Below are 20,955 nucleotides of genomic sequence, written 5' to 3'. Positions count from 1 at the left end.
TTCAGGGACAATCACATCGTTTCTTTTCCCTTTCCTTGCAGTCGCATAATTATTCAGCGAAGATAATTATATCTATAATTATTATGTGTTCTCATTCATTAATTATCAGTGCAAAGTCACCAAGAAGGGGCACACTCAGTTTGTCAAACATATTGAAGCAGGCAGGCAGACTGGTGTAGCATTTCAGGACAGGTTTCAAGGACATATAAGATCCTCTTGTCGAACAGGAAATATACAGAACAGTGACCTAAATATGTTATTCATTTTATTCTCTATTTTTAATTACTACTAAATGACATGAGATGTAAAGCTTATGAACTGGAACAAGTATGTGACAAACAGTACCGGCATTAGCAGACTGAATTCCAATCAGTGGCCTCGTTCAGATGAACCTGCTCTGCAGTAATGAGTGGAACAATAACTGAAACATGGCACCTCCAAGATCAGTTAATAAGGCAGGAAACACATTAAAGTCCTGGAAAACTTCTGTTTTAAATCTTATATTTTTATTTTTCTGTGATCTTAAATATTTATGGCCAAACAAACAATGACAACAGTTTAGGGAAAAAATGTCAATAGATATTATCTGTCAAGACCAGCAACAAGTGAGCAACCCTTGAACCAAGTGTGACAACAGTTGTTCATGAAGTGCATTAGCTGGCTTTTTGACTGTTGCCGGTTGGTAATCCAGCCTTGATGTGCGGTGAGTCTGACACCTTTTGAACAGCATGACAGTAGCAAACAGAAACATTAGATGTTTGTAGTGATAAAATATTGATTTCCATATTTCAGCCACTACAAATTCATTCTTTTTCACATTGTTTTGAACCCAAATAGACAACATTACTTTGAAAAGAGTGCACCAAAAAAATTCACTGTTATGACAATAACAATAATAATAACAATAACAACTATACAAAGTATATTGCACCTAAAATTTCTACAAATTCACTATATACAGTATAAAAAAAGAACAACAGTATAAAATTTGTTTTCTTACATTACAGTTAATACTGTATATGTAAACTCAGATTGTCATATGTATCAAGTCAAAAACAGTATCTCATTATTCATTACATCATTACATTGTACAGCATGATCTGTAAAACATTTACTCTTTTGTTTTGTCCCTTTGATCTTTTTGTTGCTTCCTCCCAGAATTCATCTTCTCAATTCACAAGTTAGAACTTGGTTTCTGGATCTGGAGCCTGTGGTAGAAGAAGGAGCTGTGTTTCAGTCTGTTTCATCTCAGTAGCATGACCAGGTATCAAAAATGTGCTTTTACAAAATGAAAACAGTAATTTTCGAACAGTTTTAAGGATATGTAGCTTCCGTAACAGCTTAAAGAATGAATGAAAAATGAGGAACATTTAAATGAATATTGTGAATTTGAATATTTCAGGTAGAAAAGATGGACAGCTGGTACTCTCCATCATTTGTGGACTTTGTATGTTGATCAGCAGCCTTAGTCCCCAAACAATCAGTCCATAGACAGAGTGAAACAAATTGCATGAAGTGCGGTACATGGCTAAAGACAAGGAGATGAAACATTGCAGGTACTGTTGCTCACATGTAAAAATAGATACATACATTTTTATCTCTGCTCCTCAAATTGCCTCCAGGGTGGTGAACTGTGACAGTTGTTATAATCTGCAGAACGACATGAAGAGTAAAGTATTCTGTACATATTCACAGTGGTAATATATGTAGTTCATTAAGACAGAAGCCTCTTCCAAATACTGTGCTGTGGTATGTTGCACCAGATAAAAACTGTAAGCCTTATCTACTTTACCCTGTCATCCTTCTTCTCTGTAGACTCTGGATGTTTCTCAAGGATGTGCAGCATGGCGTCATGCAGTGTCAAGAAGAACATCGATGGCTGAACTTCATCATCAAAGAAGCAACAGTCATGCAGTTTCTCCAGGATGTAAGCTACAGGTGAGGAGAAGAAGGCAGTGAGTGTACTTCAGTCGGGTGGGAGGATCGGAGACTGAATGTGTCACACAAGTCAGAATGTTGCTTTTCTTTGTATACAGATTGTGATTACATGGGATAATACAAATGTATGCACAAGTTGTTAAACTAAGGGCTCAGTAAAAAGAAAGCACTGGTACATTTTTAGACGTATAAGCTCTTTCGCAAAGCCAAAGTCACATGTCCCAGTTCAGCCAGCATACTGCCTCTTCTGCAGACTTAGAGCACACACTTCACACACGCCTTGTGTGTCTCCATTTTGCTAGCATAGTAACAAAAAAACCCCAAAAAAACAAAAAACAATGGAATTTTTTTTGTCGTGTCTGATAAAATTGACATAAAAGTAATAACTTTAAAGACTTGCACTTGCTAAACAATGAAACTGAAATACTAAATGAATTGTTACAAATAATGAACATGCAAAAACTATCTCTTGCTTCACAGATAGTGATGAGATTGTCACATGTCTGTTTGAATGACTCAGGACCTGACATACTGCAGGTTAACACTTACGATCACAAGCCACAATGTAGACCTCAACTTCAACCCGGATCAGCTCTTTCAGTGCCTGCGCATAAAGTTCAAGATGATTAAAGAAAAAAAAAACAGCATTTGTAAAATAACTGCTTCTGTTGCTGCTGTGAATAATAAAACTCACAGTTTTGAGTCCCTTCAGGCCTGAGATGTCCAGGAAGGAGACAGCAGCAAAGTCCAAGATCAGGCTGTGGAGGTCCACTGTGGGGACGATGATGTTGGCGGGAAGCTCGCTGTTCCAGTCGATCCGGGCAGGAAGGTCCTTGAAGTCAGTCGGCAGGTCCAACTCCTCCACGTCACTCTCATCCTCTGACTCCTTGATGGGTCCACATGATGTGTTCAGGAAACCTTTCTGTAATATAGGTGAAATGCTGTTCATTCATTTTCTTACTTGTCTTTGATTACCACAGAGCAGCACATTCCAAATCTCAGTAGTGCAGTGTTGAAGAAATGATGCTGGATTGGATGTCTTATGTTTGAAAGATTTATTGAACTCGAGTGTTCAAGGATAGTCAGGAGTCATCAGTACAAATTGTTGCATGTGATGCCACCCAGTTCTGCCCTGACAAACCCTGACACAAGTCTTTTATACAACTATGAGAATGCTCAAGACAGTGTTATCCATTCTTGCAGTGCTACTGTGATGACCCAGGTCAACCCCTAATTTAAAGGGAGGATGGGAGAGAAGTAAAATAATTCCCTTATACATCCTGTTATACAACAGCTTTTTCTTCCAAACTAATGTTCTAGATTATTCTGTGATGTGTGAAAAATGTTCAACAAATGTTCAACACAACAACAAAACAATATGACATAAACAATTGTTCTGATCTGCAATGCAAGACTAATATTTAGAGAGTGCTTTTGGAAAGATCCACAGGAATATATGATACAGAGTGAAGGACTATATTTTCAAATGAACACCCTGAATTTGGCTTTTCTTCCCAGTGCAGCATTAACAGCATTGCAGCCTTCGATATTTCATAAGCTTGATCCACTTTGTTCATGATCATGAAGCTCAAGCAATACAGTTTGTAGCCACAGGTGTGTTTCCACCCACCTGTTTTCATGTGTTTCTTCAATTTGTGTTTCAAAAAGTGCATTGGAAACACCAAAAAGATTTTAGTTTTATGCTCAGCTGAGGTAGAAAAGTTGGCTTATCAATAATAACAAAAGCGTATTGGAAAACCTTAATAAAAACATATAGATAATTATGTTTATGTTATTTTATTTTTTGTGAGTTAAAATGCTCTTTAGATATGTAAGATACCTAATTAGTAAGAATTTTTCAAAATCTGAGTATGGCAGGCAAAGCGAGATTTTGCTCAACAAGTGATTCAGTTAATGGAATCTAAGCTCCTAGTGCCATTTTGCATCTTTACAATTATCTAAACTTTATTGGTAGATAGAAACACACATTAATCAGCATTTTTTTTTTTTATTTGTTTTGACACGCTGTAAATTAGTCACAACAAAGCTTCATGTCCTTAGAACATCACGCACGTGGCATCGTGATCAGGCATTTATTTGCATGTGATGTAAGTGGAGGTGAACCTTGCACCGTCTGCTGAGATATTGCTATCACATATCACATCAGTTTTAATTAAAGAATCAGAATCAAAGCATTAGTTTTCACAACTGATTTGCTTTCAATAATGGTATTTAAATTATAGTCATGTTAATGTTTTTTTGTGTTTATTTATTTCTGGCCTGATTAGAGTTATCAAATGAAAACATGAAGAGACAACAACTGCAGTGTTAAAAATGAAGTAGCTGAGACTTTTACGGCATTGTGAAAGTGCTGTTTAAGCAAACATGTTGTGCTGTTTTAACTCAACAAAGTCATAGTTATTACTTACTGATGTCCATTGCAGATCTCCCTTTTTTAGTAGTTTCCGGATCATCCTCAGTGCCTTATTTCTCTTTCGTAACACTCTCAAGGGGTTAAATCCAACCTGAGAAGACATTAGAGGAACATTTTAGAAAGTCAAAGGAATGAGGTCGAAGATAAGATAGATACAGTTGTATTTTACAGCCTGTCTCAGTTCTTTTTATGGCAGTCTTTATGGTATTTTCCGTTGGATAATATGCTGTGTCACATCTAAGTTAATTAAACAGAAAAAACAAAACAACACAATCCACAGCTGTACTTACAGCTTCCACCAGTTTGGTCCTGAAGAACTCAATGTTGGCAAAGAAGATAGGTGATGGTATCCTGAAAATCTTCACTCCCTCTGGCTCATATATCTAGAGAGAGTCATTACTGTTATACTCAAAATCATAGATTAAACTAGTCTCTCATAAGATGCAAACTTGATTCTTATCAACTCTTCACCTATTCATAAGAAGACACAAGCTCTGCTTTATGGGTGGTATAAGCACATTTGGAGATTTTCTTTCTGCAGGTGAAATTAAACTTTCAGCACAGACACCCTTCCCCCCAGTTCATTACAAGCTGAAAATCAAACTAACTCTGATACTGTCAGATACTGCTCCCTTGAGATCCCTAAGTTTGGAAGTTATGCAATACAATAAACGTTTTAAAGGACAGTTAGATGATAAGAATCCTCTTGTAGGCCTAACTCTGTGCCAAAAAGCAGACAAGTGTATTTCCCAAATAGCTGACAGAACACATATGAACTTACATCAATATAATCCTTTCTGTCCTTGTAGATATCAGTTCCTTTGATGTTGGCCAGCACACTGCAACGAGGGCTTAATAAAAAAAAAGATGGTAGTGATGATAGTCAGACACTGGTAATTGAACTTTTAATTTTATGTTGAGTGTATTTACATATAAAAACTAAATAGATTTGTAAAATATATAACAAAGAAATTAATAAAGAAACAGTGCTCTGAGGCCAACTACACACTGGTGGAGAATGGATGGTCTACAGTCTGCTAACATCTCTTAGAAGTTGTACTTAGGCACAGCAGTAGTTTTTGTTAAATGCTAATGTCAGCATGGTAACATGTTCACAATGACATTACAACAGGTAGCAGGTAAGAGCTGCTATGTTGACCATCTTACATTAGTATATTTGAATGTGAAAACATTTGTACAATATTGAATTGCAGTCTATCATCAAATTTTTTAGTTTTGACTTTAGTGTTGGACTGATCAACCAACACCATCCACAGAGCTGCTACATGACTAAAAATTGGAGTACTGAGGACTTCATCAGTTCTAAAAACATTTCCGATGTTCCATGTACCAAAAGGAAAACTGTGTGCCACTAAGACTTGAAGGAAATCTACGATCTAAGACAAAAAGACAATAGAGAGTGTAAGAAAATAGAGTTAGTGGTGATACTTACAACTGAGTCCTGAGGATGACAGTAATCAGCTCCACACCAAGGCCTGCAGCCAATCCAAGATCCAGCCCCAGAAGGATGGATGCAATACAGGTACTTAACCACACCACCTGGACAACAGTGGTAAGAAGCAGAAGAGTTTTTTGTTGTTTTTTTTTAGAGGGGAATATGTCATTCTTTTTTATTGCCAAGTAAAATGAAAGGACCATAACAAGTCTTCAAATGCAGAGATTTTATTGGACTTTTAAAATTTTCTCTAGAATTTGTGATAACTTACACAGTCATGTTTATCTCTCCTCCACAGGTATGGGATCTCTCTACACTGCATCAGCATGCCCTTCAGATTGACGATGACTACAGCACCAAGCACTGACTGTTAAGACAGTAGATTAAGTTCAAATTTCAGCCAGTCCAGTCTTCAAGGTTTGTATGTTGGCAGAGTTTAAGGGAATTCTGAGGTTTACCTTTGGCAATGGATTCAGTAGGAATCCGATGGCCATCGTGACGATCATCACCATGATAGCTGACAGTAAACCAGCGATCTGAAAATGACCAAACAGATATGTTGAATTGTAGATTTCAGGAATGTCTTGGGGACACTTATCTTTAACAGGCTGAATTCAATTTTAGGCATATGAGAAAACTGTCTAAAATGTTGTTGCTGCAACAGTTTAACATGGTTATAAATGACTATGGTTCTCAATATGAGTATATTTTCAGTATGGTATCAAGAACACCTTTTGAGATCTTGTACATCTAGGATTAAGGCAAATAGCACACTGATGAAGGAGCACGTTGAATGAAAAAAACATCCAATATTTCTTTACCTGAGTCTTTCCACCTGTGCTCTCCTGCACTGCACTCCTGGAAAGAGCTGTGCTTGCAGCAAAGGACTTGAAGGAAGCTCCAAAGATGTTGCTGACTCCAAAAGCTATCAGCTCCTACATCAGGTAAGAGAGAAGACATGTCTTGTTATCAGATCAAATCTGTACAGTGGCTTTGACTTTTTGTAAATCTTAGCACTGTTCCGTACCTGGTTTCCATCTATGGTGTAATCGTGTTTTACAGAATAGACTTTTGCAACAGAGAAGGCAACAGCGAAACCCACTATCGCCATGGGAAATGCATCCACTGCTGTTTCCTTGAAGATGTGCAGGTTTGGAGCCACCGGAGACTCGTACCTGAGAACGGATGTCATGTTGAAATATTTCCTTAGCATTTCTAATAGATATTCAATTTGAATTCCACCTCATATAACAATATTCATTGTGCTTATGGCTTATGAGTTATCAAGTTAATTGCAAAGACAAGTATGTTCTGAGCCTTATGGATTCACCATATTATCTGAAAGTTGTCTTTACCCTAGTCACCATGCAGTATAACAGTCAACAGCCCGTGTTGATGACACTTTTGTGTGTTGCATTTTGTGCATTTGCTTTTGTGCATTGCATGTAAAACACTATCTACAAGTGTTCCAACAATATTGATGGGTGTAGCCTTGCAGATATGTGCCTGCATTGTATTTTATGTTCTCATTATCTTTCCACTGTGAGTGATGTAACTCATGAATTAGTCTCTTCGGATAGACAGATATTGAGACCCATAAACTCATAACATAATCATAACATTATATTCAAGGCAAAAGCAGCTACACTGACCTGACAAAGGATGTGGCTGTTTGAAAGAAATTTATTCATGTAGCCTTAGAACTGGGAACCTTACAAAGATAGTGATCAACTTTCACTGTCACTTCATGGTAAGGTCTTGGGTTTGATTCCAGGACTGAGTTGATTCCAGGACTGGATGGTTTACATTGTTTTCCCCACCATCAAAACCATGTAAAACACATTTGCTGGGTCAATTCTCCATTCAGAGAATTCCAAGTGGGCAAGATCCACCAAGTCCAATTTCACCAAAGTAAACACACTTGTTGCCATAGTGACAAGGCAGCACACACACTGAACAGTTATCTTTTTATTACTTGCCCTGTCCTATTTGCAGTAATCTAAGAAAGAACTGGAGTGTGAAAACTCAAACTCATGTTGCTTGCTACTAGTGCACAGTTAGGACAAATAACACCTCACTCATCTTACTTTTTCCAAAAGTAATTTCTGTTTTGAACTATATCAGTTTCATGGCCACATCACTGTCACCAAATACCCAGCATGTTTGATGCATTTGTTGTAATTATCACTGACGAAACAGCTAGGCAAAAAAAAACTGCTTTTCACTCTTGTGCAAAATGTCTTACCCCAATGGAATATGACCAACAACATCAATGCCATATCTTGTTTTGAAATCGAGTGCGTATGAAACTCCACATGCAATGACAGTCTGGAGAAGAAATGACACAATGGATAGAAGCCGTTAGTCCTGATTCACAGGAGTTTCAAAATTAGATATTTATTAACTCCTGTTCTACAGATTGAGGACTGTTTCTTTGAACTTAGACGAATGCTTTCTTTTAGGTGACATAGATGAGCTCATAAATTAGATTAGTAATTGTTATGGACCGCACTCCAATCAAGCACAGTCATAAATAGTCACAATCAAAATATGTGTTATCATTACTACTGTTTATATTTCAACACCTCAGGCTATGGAAACATACTCATTGTGCTATGTGTGTGCGTGTGTTTATGTATGTCTATATATATGTGTGTGTGTGTATCTGTGTATGTATGCATGCTTATAAATTATACATTATTGTATGATGAACGTATGTGTATCGATGTATATATGTGTGTATATAAATATCACTATTCTATAAATTATCATAGTATATATTGAAGTAACTAGGGAGAAGGGGTGAGACTGAATAAGCTTTGGCTTCTTCCCACTCCTTTTGAACATCAATAAGCGTTAAGTCTTGCTGTTTCATTGTGTGATTGTTTCATTCTTTTTGTTTATCTATGTTCAAATATATATCAATCAATCAATCAATCAATACTATGAGTCATATTGGACAATGTTACTCACCATGATAACCTCTATGGGGATGGGTACGGGCAGCTTGGATTTGAATCTGTCATTTAGCTCCTTCACGATGAACACCGTCACCATGATCACCAAGGAGATCACCACGTCACACACGTTGCTGGAAGTTATCTTATTGAATATGATCTCTAAGGTCTGAAGAGGGCAAAAAGTCAGGGTTAACAGATAAATGACCCCAATTACCTGACTGTGATAAGCAATGAGAAAGCTTCAAACTGTTTTGTACTTACATATACAATAGCAAGTGGACCACTGATGCCTGGGACTTGCAGTCCCAACACAAACTTAAGCTGGGACACCAGGATGTGGATGGCAGCTGCTGTGGTGAAGCCAGACACCAGTGTGTCGGACAGGTAGATGACAATAAAGCCCACCTGCAGGACACCCATGGCAAGCTGGAAGAAACAGTGAGATCGTGAAAATGATGTGGTGGTTTATGAAACCCACTGTAACTTCTTTCCATGTACAGAGCGGTCACCACACCTGGATCTGATTTTGATCTAGATCCACTAGAGGTGCAGTGGACTGTGCACACTAGAAAGTGGTGCCTTTGCAGCTATGGTCATGTTTCCATGTCTATACAATATTACTGCTATACATCCTACTAAGGCCCATCTAAAAGCAGATGACAACATTCTTCCCTTTCTGTGGAGGTAACAAACAGTGATGACATGTGACGTGCATCACAACACCTACAGCTACTGTTTTCTAGGTAGTCTGGCCTAGAATCTGATCTGTTGCACTGATGGGACAGCAGAAAATGTCCATGTCCTGTTCCCTGGTATCAGCACTCCAGAAAAGCAACTTTTGAATGAGTATATTCTAGCTGGATGCAACAAAATACATCAAATGTGGCAGAGAAAAGCTCATGCTGACCTCAGGAGCAACTTGTATTAGCTGACTGGTGTCAGCTGTTTTATTATTGATACTTCACAGTTACTGGCTCATTCACCAGATGTGTGCAATCACCTGACTACTAATGTCCATTCATATTCCTAACAGTGTATAGAGCAGCCATTAATTTATCTGATAGTCCACCAAACCCAACATCTTCATTTTAATGGGACTGCAGATTTAACTATGTTCATGTGTTGTTCTGCAAGACAGTGAGTGCATTTCCCAAAATGTCAACCAGTTTTGCACTTTTCACCTTTTATTTTTCCTGTTAAAGAGTGATTTTGAAGGATGTAAACGTGACTGCTATACAACTTCTCCATATGACACACATAAAAACTTTTAAAAATATTTTAATATTTTGCCCTTTGAAGACCTCGGTATTATTATTCCTGGAAACTTTTATGCAACCCAGTCACCACAAAAAAATGTTGACATTGTATGTTTCTGTTAACCATGGATATGTTAGTTCTGTGCATTTTACGTGTATCACATCCAAATTTCTACAATATAGTCACATCATGTACAGATTATGTGTATATGAAATAACCTTCTTATCAGGACTTCATGGCTTGCCAGTTGCGTGATAACTTGGTGAGACAGCGACATTGTAACATTGTAACATTTACTGTATATACCCATTTGTGGCAACACAACCATGATACAACCAAATATTTTCAATGAACATATATGTATATGCTGAAGCTTTATATTTGATATGTTAGTATTTTGTTCGTATAAACATATTGTATTTGGGTTTACTTGGAAAGGGCCTTTCCTGAAGTCAAACTTAATGGGTACTTTAGTCAGATCATGCAAATTCTTTTTGCATTTGGTCATGAAGAGCTGACTGTCTCCAACATCTGCACAACTTGCCCTTGTCTTGGTCAATGAAACTTAAAGATGCTTGCTATAACAGGGCTTTGATGCTGAGTGGTCGAGTGAATGTGTTTCACCTGCATAAGACCGCAGAGGAAGGTCACAGAGGAAGCCACCAGCACTCTTTGTTCATCTATGGTGAGGCCTTCAAGCCCTGTGATGTTGGTGGGCGGACCCTCGTCTGGGATCAGCCTGGTGACCACAGAGCCAATCATCAGACACAAGACTGGAAACGGACCTGGAAATACAGAGGGAGGCGCCTTTAGTTTAACTGTGGCCTTTTGAGCGGACAGAGATATACATTCTGCAACACAAATGCACACATATTGGCCTTACCTACTGAGATGTGTCTGGAGGTGCCCAAGAAGAAGTACATGACAACAGGGAAGAAGGCAGAGAAAAGTCCGTACCAGGCTGGCAGAGAGGCCAGGAGACAGTAAGCCAGACCTGAAAAACAAAAGCATGCTCATATTATACAGATTTACAGTGTGATGCTTATACTGATGATTCTTATACTATACTTATACTTGTTTCTTACACCTCTCTGATGATGTACACTGCAATACTATTTATGGCACCACACGTTGAAAATGAAAAGAATAATTTTGTACAACAACTATAGCATAACAGTTCTAGGTTTGTTTAGATAATAATCATGACTCACTGTTAAGGACAACCATATCAATATTCTAAACAACTCAGATAACAGAGTAAAGGTTGACTGTTATCATATATTATCAGATAAGGTTTTATGAACAAAATGTGTGTCATACATAACATTTTTTCATTTTCATTTTCATATTTTGTAATGACACATTTTTAGAGGCACAGATGAGATATCATTTTATTTTGTTGGTAGCTTTGTGCAGAAGCAAAATCACATCTTTTTGATTAAAGCCCACAACACATCAAAACCCATGAATTACGCAGGAGCCCTTCTGGGCGAATCAGTAACAGGATCCCCCCCCCCCTCCCCCGAGGAATGTTCAAACAGTGTGCATTTCTTTCTACCGATACCAACACTCTGTGATTAAAGGTGCATTTATCTACTCCCTTTGGTTAGCTCATGCAGTGGGAATGAGGCTACTGATAATTATGAAGTTTCATCTTAATTGAGTGGCAACGGGTTCACACTTCAACTACCCTGACCGACGAGAAGGAGGATGAGAATCATTGCCAGTATCACAACTGCAAACACACCCAGTCGTACTGGTACAGAATTTAACCACTGTGCCCAAAATCAGATAATATTTGAGATGAATACGATTGACCTTCCATAATAGCGCAATTATTGTGACAATAATTGCAACTTTCTGATGTTGTAACAAAAAATTGTCAAAATAGAACTGAAATCTTCGCCTTACTTTCAGATGAAATGAAACACATATTACCTTGCAGGACAGCTACCAGTCCAGTGCTGACACCAGACAAGATGTCACTGAGCAGCCACTCTTTGACTTGGTAGATTCTGATCCAGCTGATAACTGGCAAAAGAGAGAGAGCTGCATTCTTGGCTCGTTTGGCATCACATCTGCAATGGCACAATAGCAGAAGAAATGCAGAGAAATGCGGAGTTCACGTGAAACTGATGAATAAATTGATGGAAAGAACAGTCACTCTCTGAAGCTCTGCTGAAGTTATGTGGCGCTGATCTTTAGCAAACAGATTCAAGATGCTGAGAGTGTAAAATGAAAGTGATTTCAGTGACATTCAGTGTATGCTTTAGGATATTCCTCATATCAGTCATGTCTATATGTCAACATAAGAGAGAATACAAGAGAGATCAAAAAGTACAATCTAACTGGTTAAACAGCTCATTTTTACAGACAACTAAAACCACCAAAGCAAAGAAATAAAAGTCAAAGGCTAAATATTGACAAAAACAAAGATGAAGAAAGTAAAGCAAATAGTCGGGGAGAACAGGGTAAAATTAGACACTTTCTGAGCTCTTTGTTACCGTGACAGTTAAATTGACAAGTTAAATTGTATTTAATTTACTCTCAATAATCTGTCATGTAATTTATACTTTTGGAAATCAACTTCTACAAAGCTCTTGTACAACAGAAATCCTTATAGACAGGTACATTTTAAAAAATTGGAGTAGAATCAAAAAATGCCACAGTTTGACAATCACACTACTCACTTCATTTTCCTCCATGTTTACATGAACTTAACGGATGAATGTCCAAAGAGCAACACATCACTGAAAAAGTGAGTAAGTAATTTACAATGTGCTGGTTTTCTTTGGTTCTCTCATTTTCTGCAAACACAAATGTCTTACATCTTACTCTATTATTTTTAATTTATGTGGATCAAAAAGGTTTGACTTTGCAAAACTGACCTGAGCCATCAAGAGTTAATCAGTTTTAAGTGTAAAAACTATATAACAGTTGTGGTCAATAACAGAGAAAGGTTGTAGGTTTTAGTGGTATAACTACAACAGAACTCATTTTACCTAGAAGAACTTTTCCCGCTCTCCCCTTTGACTTCATCACCAACATAAAGGACAGATTTCAAGAGTTAATTGTGCATTGATTGCAACTCAAAAACAAATAAAAACCAAAAAGCATTATGTATTCCTTACGTGAAGTACTGCTTGACGTGATCCAGAATGGTCTTGCGGTGCCTGTAGATCTTCTCATGCTCCTCGGTGAAGGAGTCCTCCGAGTACAGCGGCCTGGCCACTACATACTGCCTAGCTCCTGGTCGCATCATCTTGCCTCTGGTGCCTGGAGGACTGCTGCTTCCTCTCTATGTGTCTCTGAGATTCATTAATCACATTAGGATCCTGTCTTGTCTTTGAACATGACTTATCAAAGAGTATTAACAGCAAACAACAGAGATGCAGACCCTCAAATACAGGCAGAGCCAGGTCAGGACCTGCACTGTCTGAGGTGTGTGGGGGGGGATTTGTCAGGTTGTATTTGAGCTTTAGAAACAGATTAACACCAGCTGCTTGTTTTAAATTTTAGTACTGAAATGTCTCAGCTACCTGTATTTTCCAAGATTTTGTTATCAGCATTTCTAACATTCCTTATGAAGATCCTCCCAAGTTAAAAAAAGTCACACTCAAAACTTAAACAAAGTAATAGTTTCTTTTTCCACCAACTTATCTTATCCTTGTGTAACGTACAGCAGCTCGTTCCACATACCTGACGATGCCCTGATCTGTGTCCAACTCTCCACTCACTCTTCCTCGTCCTCCAGCTCCTGCTGATGAACTGTGACATGAGACGGCTTTGCCATCAATAAACACCACCACTACCGCTTATCACAACTGTAATTATTAACAGCAATTATGATGAAGCCCCTGTTTCGCACAAATGCTGGATGCTTGCCTTATCCTTGACCATTGTTCTGTACTGATATCTGTAATCTGCAACTTTCAGTGGAGGTTTTCCGCCCAAAGAGTATGTGGAAGATATTGTACCAATGGGCAGGATAGGGAGGATGTGGAAGGGACAGACTGGACAGGACAGGACGGGTTATTGTTATGAAGTGGAAATCAAGTAGCTTTTCAGGATGGGAAATGCGGCTTAAGGTCGGCTGCAGTGCTCTGCCTTACTCTTCAAGGGTAAAAATAGCCTTTGTGTTAACAGGAACTCAGAGTGTTTGAGGAAAAAGCTACTGAATGCAGGAGTTGTATTCCAAAATGTATTTATCTAGCTTGTGATAAGACACACTAATATTCTGATTATCAGATTTCGACCTCGAATTAAACACACAACAGGTTAAAGTTCATGTTTATCATGAGCAGAGAGATATTACAAAGTCGTCAAATTTTGATCAACATTAACCTTAATGAATAAAGAGGAGAAACTCGTTTGTGTGTGTGTATTCTGTGTACTTATAATATATATAATATAATAATTGCAGGTAATGCCAGTTCCCACTGTTTGTCCAGGATTAAGCACAGTTCAGGTCAGGTTCTTGGAAAGTGTGTGCGGGTGTGTCTTACACATCTTAAAACATTGGAACAGTGCCTCCAAGCTCACACAAATTAGTGCAATAAATTGGTGTGATCTAACTGTACGGCTGTGATTAGGTGGTTTCAGCCAACTTTTGTTCTGTCACACCATGTTCGGTTATAAATGAGCACAAAGACTGATAACGTTGATAATGCCAAGGCCAGCCGCTCTCCACTTTGTATGTATTTATTTGAGTTAATAAATCAATTGTAGGCAGATTCGGTCAAAGGGCCTACTGTTTTATTTACTTAGTATCACTTTGAAAGCCAACCGTTAGCAGTACAGGCTGCTTTGATTTGGTCCTGCAATATGTCAACATTGGTCTGTTACTGGTCTGCAAACGATGTAGTCGCCAATTAACCATCATTGAGAAAAATGGAACAAGATGGGTAAATACAAATTAAACGGTGAGACACTGAAGTCATTCTGCTTTTTGTACTTTTACAGCAGTGAAACATGATGTAAAATTACAAGCACAATTAAAAGATAAGATAGTCCTTTATTGATCCTAGGGTGTTACAGCAATAAAACATATTAACATGATATGGCAAAAAATGGAGGTTGCGTAATAATAATAAAAAGAGTTTATGCTATAATGCTGTGCTATGTTGTATGTTGTTGTACCACTGATAGAGCCCATTTCTTTGCACTTTATATTTTATAAGGATATCCTTAAATTCCATTAAACTTTGTGCACATTTCATGTACATTCAATTATATTATATAGGGACATGCATCGAGATTCTAAATACCCGGAGGCAATCGGAATAAACCCTGGAATACAAAAACAACTAACCAAAATTGGCTTAAAAATCTAAACACTGTAGTGCATATAATCCAGAAAAACCTCAGCTTTAAGCGTAAGAAGAGCATGGGGGCAGGTTAAATTGAGCCTTCAAGGGGTAATATTCTTTTACCTGGTTCCATTTTCAGGAATGGAAATAGAAATTCTTGCTTACTAACTCTAATTCAAGTTCAAACTGGTGGCTGTCAACTTATCCCATTCTTCTCTACATTTTGCAGTGTATTCCACCTTGGCAGACCCTGCAATGTAACTGTTTTCTCGTTGGTGTGAATTCAAATGTTGTTGTTGAACTGAGCTCCAGAAACTTAACCTTGTCTAAAGTGACCTCCCTCCCCAGCATATTTAAAACATGCAACATAGGAGTGAAGGGGTATTGACTGACCACTGCTCACTGTAGCAGACAGCGTGCAGAGATGTAGCGCTAAAGTAGTCAGTGTGGTGAGCAGGTACTGCCAGATTCTCTGTGTATGGGAAGCACAGGGAGTCTGGGCGAAACTTGACAGTTAGCAGAAGCACATTTTTGGCTCTTTGAGGGTCACTGTATGAGTGCCTGTGCTGTACCTGAGCTTGCAGTAATGTCACAACAGACAAAAAAGGGGAAAACACATCAAATTCCAGAGAACAAGAACACATTGCAACTTCAGCAGACAGAATGTCCTGGACTGTCCTGCTGGACTGAACAGGATGTGGTGAGACAGATACACTTGGTTGGAGTAATCTGCTTAACAATGCAACATTGTAAGTCTCTGCTCCAATCGTCATCACTGTCGTATTAAGGCTGAGAAAAGCAGACATGATCTGTTGCTTCTGTGAAAGAGTGAAACTGAGGCATTTGCAATTGTAGGCTAACAGGAGGTGTAATTAAAGGAAGAAAACAAAGAAAATAAAGGAGACGCATCCCCAAAAGCAAGTGTCACTTATTTTTAAGCACAAATTCAGTTCATTATGGAGAGTACTACACAGCTACTTGTACAATATCTATACATCTGTCTATATTTGCTGGCTCTGAAGAAGTTTTCTAATGTCTAAGAAATTATTATGCTTTCAGGGTTATCTAGGCTGGGCTTCTTTGTCAGAAAACACATTTTTAACGTAAAACCCACATTACAAACTGGTGCATGGACTCTGAAAGATGTAGACTTTTACCAGGCAGGGGAACTCTAAAGAAAAATACTTTAGTTGAGTTGCTTTATAGGAAATGTAGGACCAAGGGTTTTTAGAACTTGACCCTCAGGGGCCAAAAGTCAGAGTCTTCTGGCATTTCCTCTAAACAGTATTAAGCATTCTTTTATTATATGTCTCTTCCAAGTGTGTAATATGAAAGTGCAATACTAAATTACTGGGGTACCTCTTTACAAAATCAAAATTAAATCAAATAAAAACATTGAGTACATAACTTAAAATATAAAATCATAAAATAATCTATGATTTATATTTATATATTTACCAAAGTTAAAAAAAACTGCAAAGCTTCATTCCACATGAACCAGAAACATCAGCAGTTCAGGTTGGCTCATGAACACATTTCAGCATCAATTAGTGTACACAGAGCTAATTTTAGCTGGTAACAAATAAATTAGTTACTCAAAAAAAAAAAAAAAAAAAAAATCAATCGTATTCTCTGTAACAACAACTATGAACAAGTATTTAATTTTTTGATAGCATCACTGCAATGCTAATGTGTGGTTACATTTTTGAAGAGGTGAACTTCTGCTACTGTGAGATATGGAGATACTCCTAAACACAGAATTATAAATGTATAAAGATAAAACCAGCTTGTCAGAACAGTGTCGGTTTGGGTCAGTATACCAAGCTGAATAAATAACTACATTTATTGTAGCGGCGACATTTCCGCAAAACCTTTTCTTTAAATGCATCATTTTTTGTGCAGGTACATACGATAACGGACCTTTTCTACAACTTGAAACGACTTTTCATAGATAGAAAAGCACATGTATTATCAGTAACATTAACAATGGCTTTGTTCTATTCAAGTGTCCCAGTAAGCCATGAAAGTGTGGCAGTGAGCCTGCACAAACCATACCAGAACCCTGAAACTGAAGTAGCTAAATGGAACTCACCCATCATCTATTTCACAATTGTTCTACTGAGTCATTTCAAAATGTCTTCTGCATAAAAAGACTTTTTTTCCTGACAGTACTAATATAATATATGTGGAAACACATTTAAGGGTACTGTAAACCATAATTACATCTGATTTATGAGTATTAACAACATTTATTGTTCCATTGTATGCTGTTTTCTCTTCTGACAGGATTGTGGAGCAACCCTCACACATGCACAATAGTTTTGATCCAAGAGATGGAAAAGTAAGAGAGATACAATATAGATATCCAGTGGGGAACCACAAATGTTCTTATCCACCATATGAAGGTCAGAATCCCTCAAACTAGGTGCTCCTTCGAGTAATTCTGCAATAAAATGATTCTGTACACCAAACTTTATTGTTTTTTTATAGTCAGACTTTAAACCTATAAATAATAAAAAGCGATAATGTCTGCAGTTATTAGAACTATTTGTCATTCTCAGATCCGAGACACAAAGTACAAATCAAACAGATGTAATCAAAGATTAATGACAATGGACTGATACTGAACACGAACATCAGATTTTGATCCAGTTAACTCTCTACACAACAACTGAGCTAATAATTCATTTTATCAGTTCGGCAGATTGACGTTCACAAGGAGATACAATTGTAAATATTGAGCAGTTAAAATGTCACTTACTGATGCAGACAGGTCACTCAACTCATGGTCAGGCCTCAAGTGTCTTGAAAGTTGTGGCTCTCCTCCTCTAGTCTTTATGTCTTTGCTGACTCTCTAAAAACTTAGAAAGTGTTTAGATGAAAATGAGCATTCACCAGAGGGACACAGACTGCTGTGGTGTACATTTAATGTGTGGGGTTGCTGTGTGGGAGAGAAAGCTATGTATGTGAGCATGTTTGCTTCTGTGACTAATGTCACTGACCGTGCAGTGTTCTCCCACAGTGGCTGTAGCAGTCATGTTTAAGGACAGAGTAAACATTGTTCTGCCATTAGTGAAACAATGTTGATGTGCAAACCTTCAGAGTCTTCCCCTCTAAAGGCCCAAGGGGTACAAAGTTTAGCAGTTCACGTGGGTAAAAAAAAATAGAAAAGCAATGATAAAAGTAAAGAAATAAACAGAGTGTAAGTGTTGTTTCAAACACAAATGCAAAGTTATGTATCCTAAATTATGACCTCAAACTCTCAGAATTTTGTTTGAAACTACTATGGTCCAAAATTTCATCAAATATGAGACTGGATTATGGAGAAATGTGTCTTAAAGACATCCAGAAGCGATACAGAATCTACGATACAGTTTAATTTGAAAAAGTTAGAAGAAACACAGCAAGGAGATACGTGGTAAAGTAAATGTTTAATCATTATTTCATAATTCAGCAAGCTTTCTCCTTCATTCGCTTTACAGTTCAATTATACGACTCTACTTATGCTTTGTTTGCAATTTTTGTATAATTATCTAAAAATTTCCAAGAACATTCCTGGAAAAAGCTATGCAATTTGGTAGAAATTATAGAGAAAGTAGAGACAGTTTATAGCTAATTCCAATGAACTACAAGCATAACTCAGAGAGTATTTTAGTCTTTTAGTAAACACACTGACGAACAAGGCTGAATATCAGTACTTGATAACTTTAAAGTCACAATTCACCCCAAAATCATCTCACCTGTAGTGTTATTTATCCATTGTGATTGCTTTGGTGTGAGTTTTGGAGATATTGGCTGTAGAGATGTCTGCCTTCTCTTGAATGACATAATCCACAAAAACGATACCAAGTAGCAGGCAATTGAGACTTCTCCAGTCACAGGAGAAGTTTCAGTTGCCTGATACTTGGTAGTAGTAGGCAATTATTAGGCAATTGAAACTTCTCCAGTCACAGGATGACTGATTTTAACAATCACTACAATGCTGACACAAGTAAAAAAATAAATAAAAATAAAAAAAGGTTAATGTGTTATTTACCGCTCAAGGATAAAGATAATTCATAAACCAAATCAAAAGATAACAGCAGTGTATTTCTGTCTCTCTCCACAGAGTCAGTCACGTTTTCAGATGTCCGGTGCACCAGCAGAGGGAGGAAACAAAGTGTTTATGCCTCAAATCAACCACAGCTGCATGGTAATCAGTCTTCATCATGAGCTGAATTATGTTCCATGTTTAGGCTTTTGTTCCCGTCCAAGTCTTCAACTCATACTCTAACAACTAGTGGTAGACAGTGGAGGAAATAAACACTTGTGCCAGAAACTGTGGGCTGACTTAACACGATAGATTGTTCTCAGAAATAACTGCAGTTTGGTCTCATTGCTTTAGAAGCTGGTGGACTGACTAAAGGTGCCACATTTACCGTGCAAGCATCAATAAATCACTACAATATTTGTAACATAACATGTCTGCCAAAAAGCCTCTTTGCACTGCGTTTTTTATGGAACAAAACAACAAAGAAGGAGACATGGTGTGAAATACAACTGAAGTCCTCAGAGACAGATTCATTTCAGTTCAATTCAATTTATTAATATAGCGCCAAATCACAACAACGGGACACTTTCCAATCACAGCATATCTAGACCAAACTCTTCAATGTGATTTTTAGAGACAAAGACAGAGATGCATAACAACAGCAATAACAACAGAGTATTGGAATAATGATAACACTATTAACAATAATGAATTTGATAGTAGTAGTAGTAATAGTAGTAATAATAATAATGCAGAAATATAACAGGTGGTAATAACAGTCGTTAGTGTCAAGCAGGATCACAGCAGGAGGTCCAGACACGATCCACAGGAACCTGAGAGACCGGAAAGCCGAAAGACTCCAGGAAAGAAGTCAAGTTAGTGACATGCACTGATGGGACATGGATATGTGTGGAAGGAGAGTTAGAGGAGGGGAGAGAAGCTCAGTATATCATGGGAGATCCCTGGCAGTCTAAGTCTATAGCACTAGGGGCGAGCCTAAGCCAGCCCTAACTATAAGCTTTATCAAAAAGGAAGGTTTTAAGTCTACTCTTAAACGTAGAGAGGGTTTCCGCCACCCAGAACGAAGCCGGAAGATGGTTCCATGGGAAGGGAGCATGATAGCTCAGTGCAGATGGTATCACTTCCTTAAATTTTGTTGCATAGATTGATGCATGAAAATCATTTCCATCATATTTATTCTCTTCCGTCTGTGTGTATGTGTGTGTGTGTGAAAGGAAAAGAAAGGGAAAAAGTAGCAATGTGCCCAGTTCTCACATTTACCTTGACTTTAATAATGTTTAAGATTACTCTTGCACAAAACACAGAAAATGCAAAAACACTATGTATTAGATTTAGTGGTCCTCCTCCAAACTCTGTGTGACAAATGACAAAAAAAAGAAAGAAAAAAAAAAGATTACAGTCAATTTGAGCAGCTAGGAGACCTCAGTTTCCTTCTCAAGCTGCTCATACAATAAAAATTATTAAGGACACACCAGCTCAAATATATCCTTTGTAAACGTGTAAACGTGTGTGTGTGCATGCTTGCAAATACATGTATGTGTCAGTATGAG

At 37.7% G+C, this 20,955-nt stretch overlaps 1 protein-coding gene across 2 annotated transcripts; it reads right to left on the bottom strand.

Annotated features, from left to right (window-relative positions):
* Positions 1 to 487: 487 nt before the first annotated feature.
* On the bottom strand, positions 488 to 14,038 carry LOC124053544 (chloride anion exchanger-like). Of its 2 annotated transcripts, XM_046378793.1 has the most exons (21): positions 13,745 to 14,038; positions 13,177 to 13,353; positions 11,984 to 12,123; positions 10,929 to 11,039; positions 10,670 to 10,830; positions 9,050 to 9,214; positions 8,802 to 8,954; positions 8,074 to 8,156; positions 6,856 to 7,003; positions 6,650 to 6,763; positions 6,287 to 6,364; positions 6,100 to 6,195; positions 5,826 to 5,932; positions 5,154 to 5,223; positions 4,663 to 4,755; positions 4,368 to 4,463; positions 2,633 to 2,860; positions 2,488 to 2,542; positions 1,793 to 1,932; positions 1,591 to 1,650; positions 488 to 1,208 (listed from the first exon to the last, which is right to left on the bottom strand). In XM_046378793.1, the coding sequence occupies exons 2-21, from the start codon at positions 13,305 to 13,307 to the stop codon at positions 1,182 to 1,184; spliced, it is 2,256 nt and encodes a 751-aa protein (XP_046234749.1). In that variant the 5' UTR covers positions 13,308 to 13,353; positions 13,745 to 14,038; the 3' UTR covers positions 488 to 1,181. The 2 variants fall into 2 exon arrangements, with proteins under 2 accessions (XP_046234749.1, XP_046234748.1); XM_046378792.1 differs by lacking the exon at positions 13,745 to 14,038 and having other exon boundaries at positions 13,177 to 13,693.
* Positions 14,039 to 20,955: the final 6,917 nt, after the last annotated feature.

Source organism: Scatophagus argus, chromosome 22 (assembly GCF_020382885.2).
Source record: "Scatophagus argus isolate fScaArg1 chromosome 22, fScaArg1.pri, whole genome shotgun sequence".
NCBI lineage: Eukaryota > Metazoa > Chordata > Actinopteri > Scatophagidae > Scatophagus > Scatophagus argus.
This window is presented reverse-complemented; position numbering and strand designations above follow the sequence as displayed.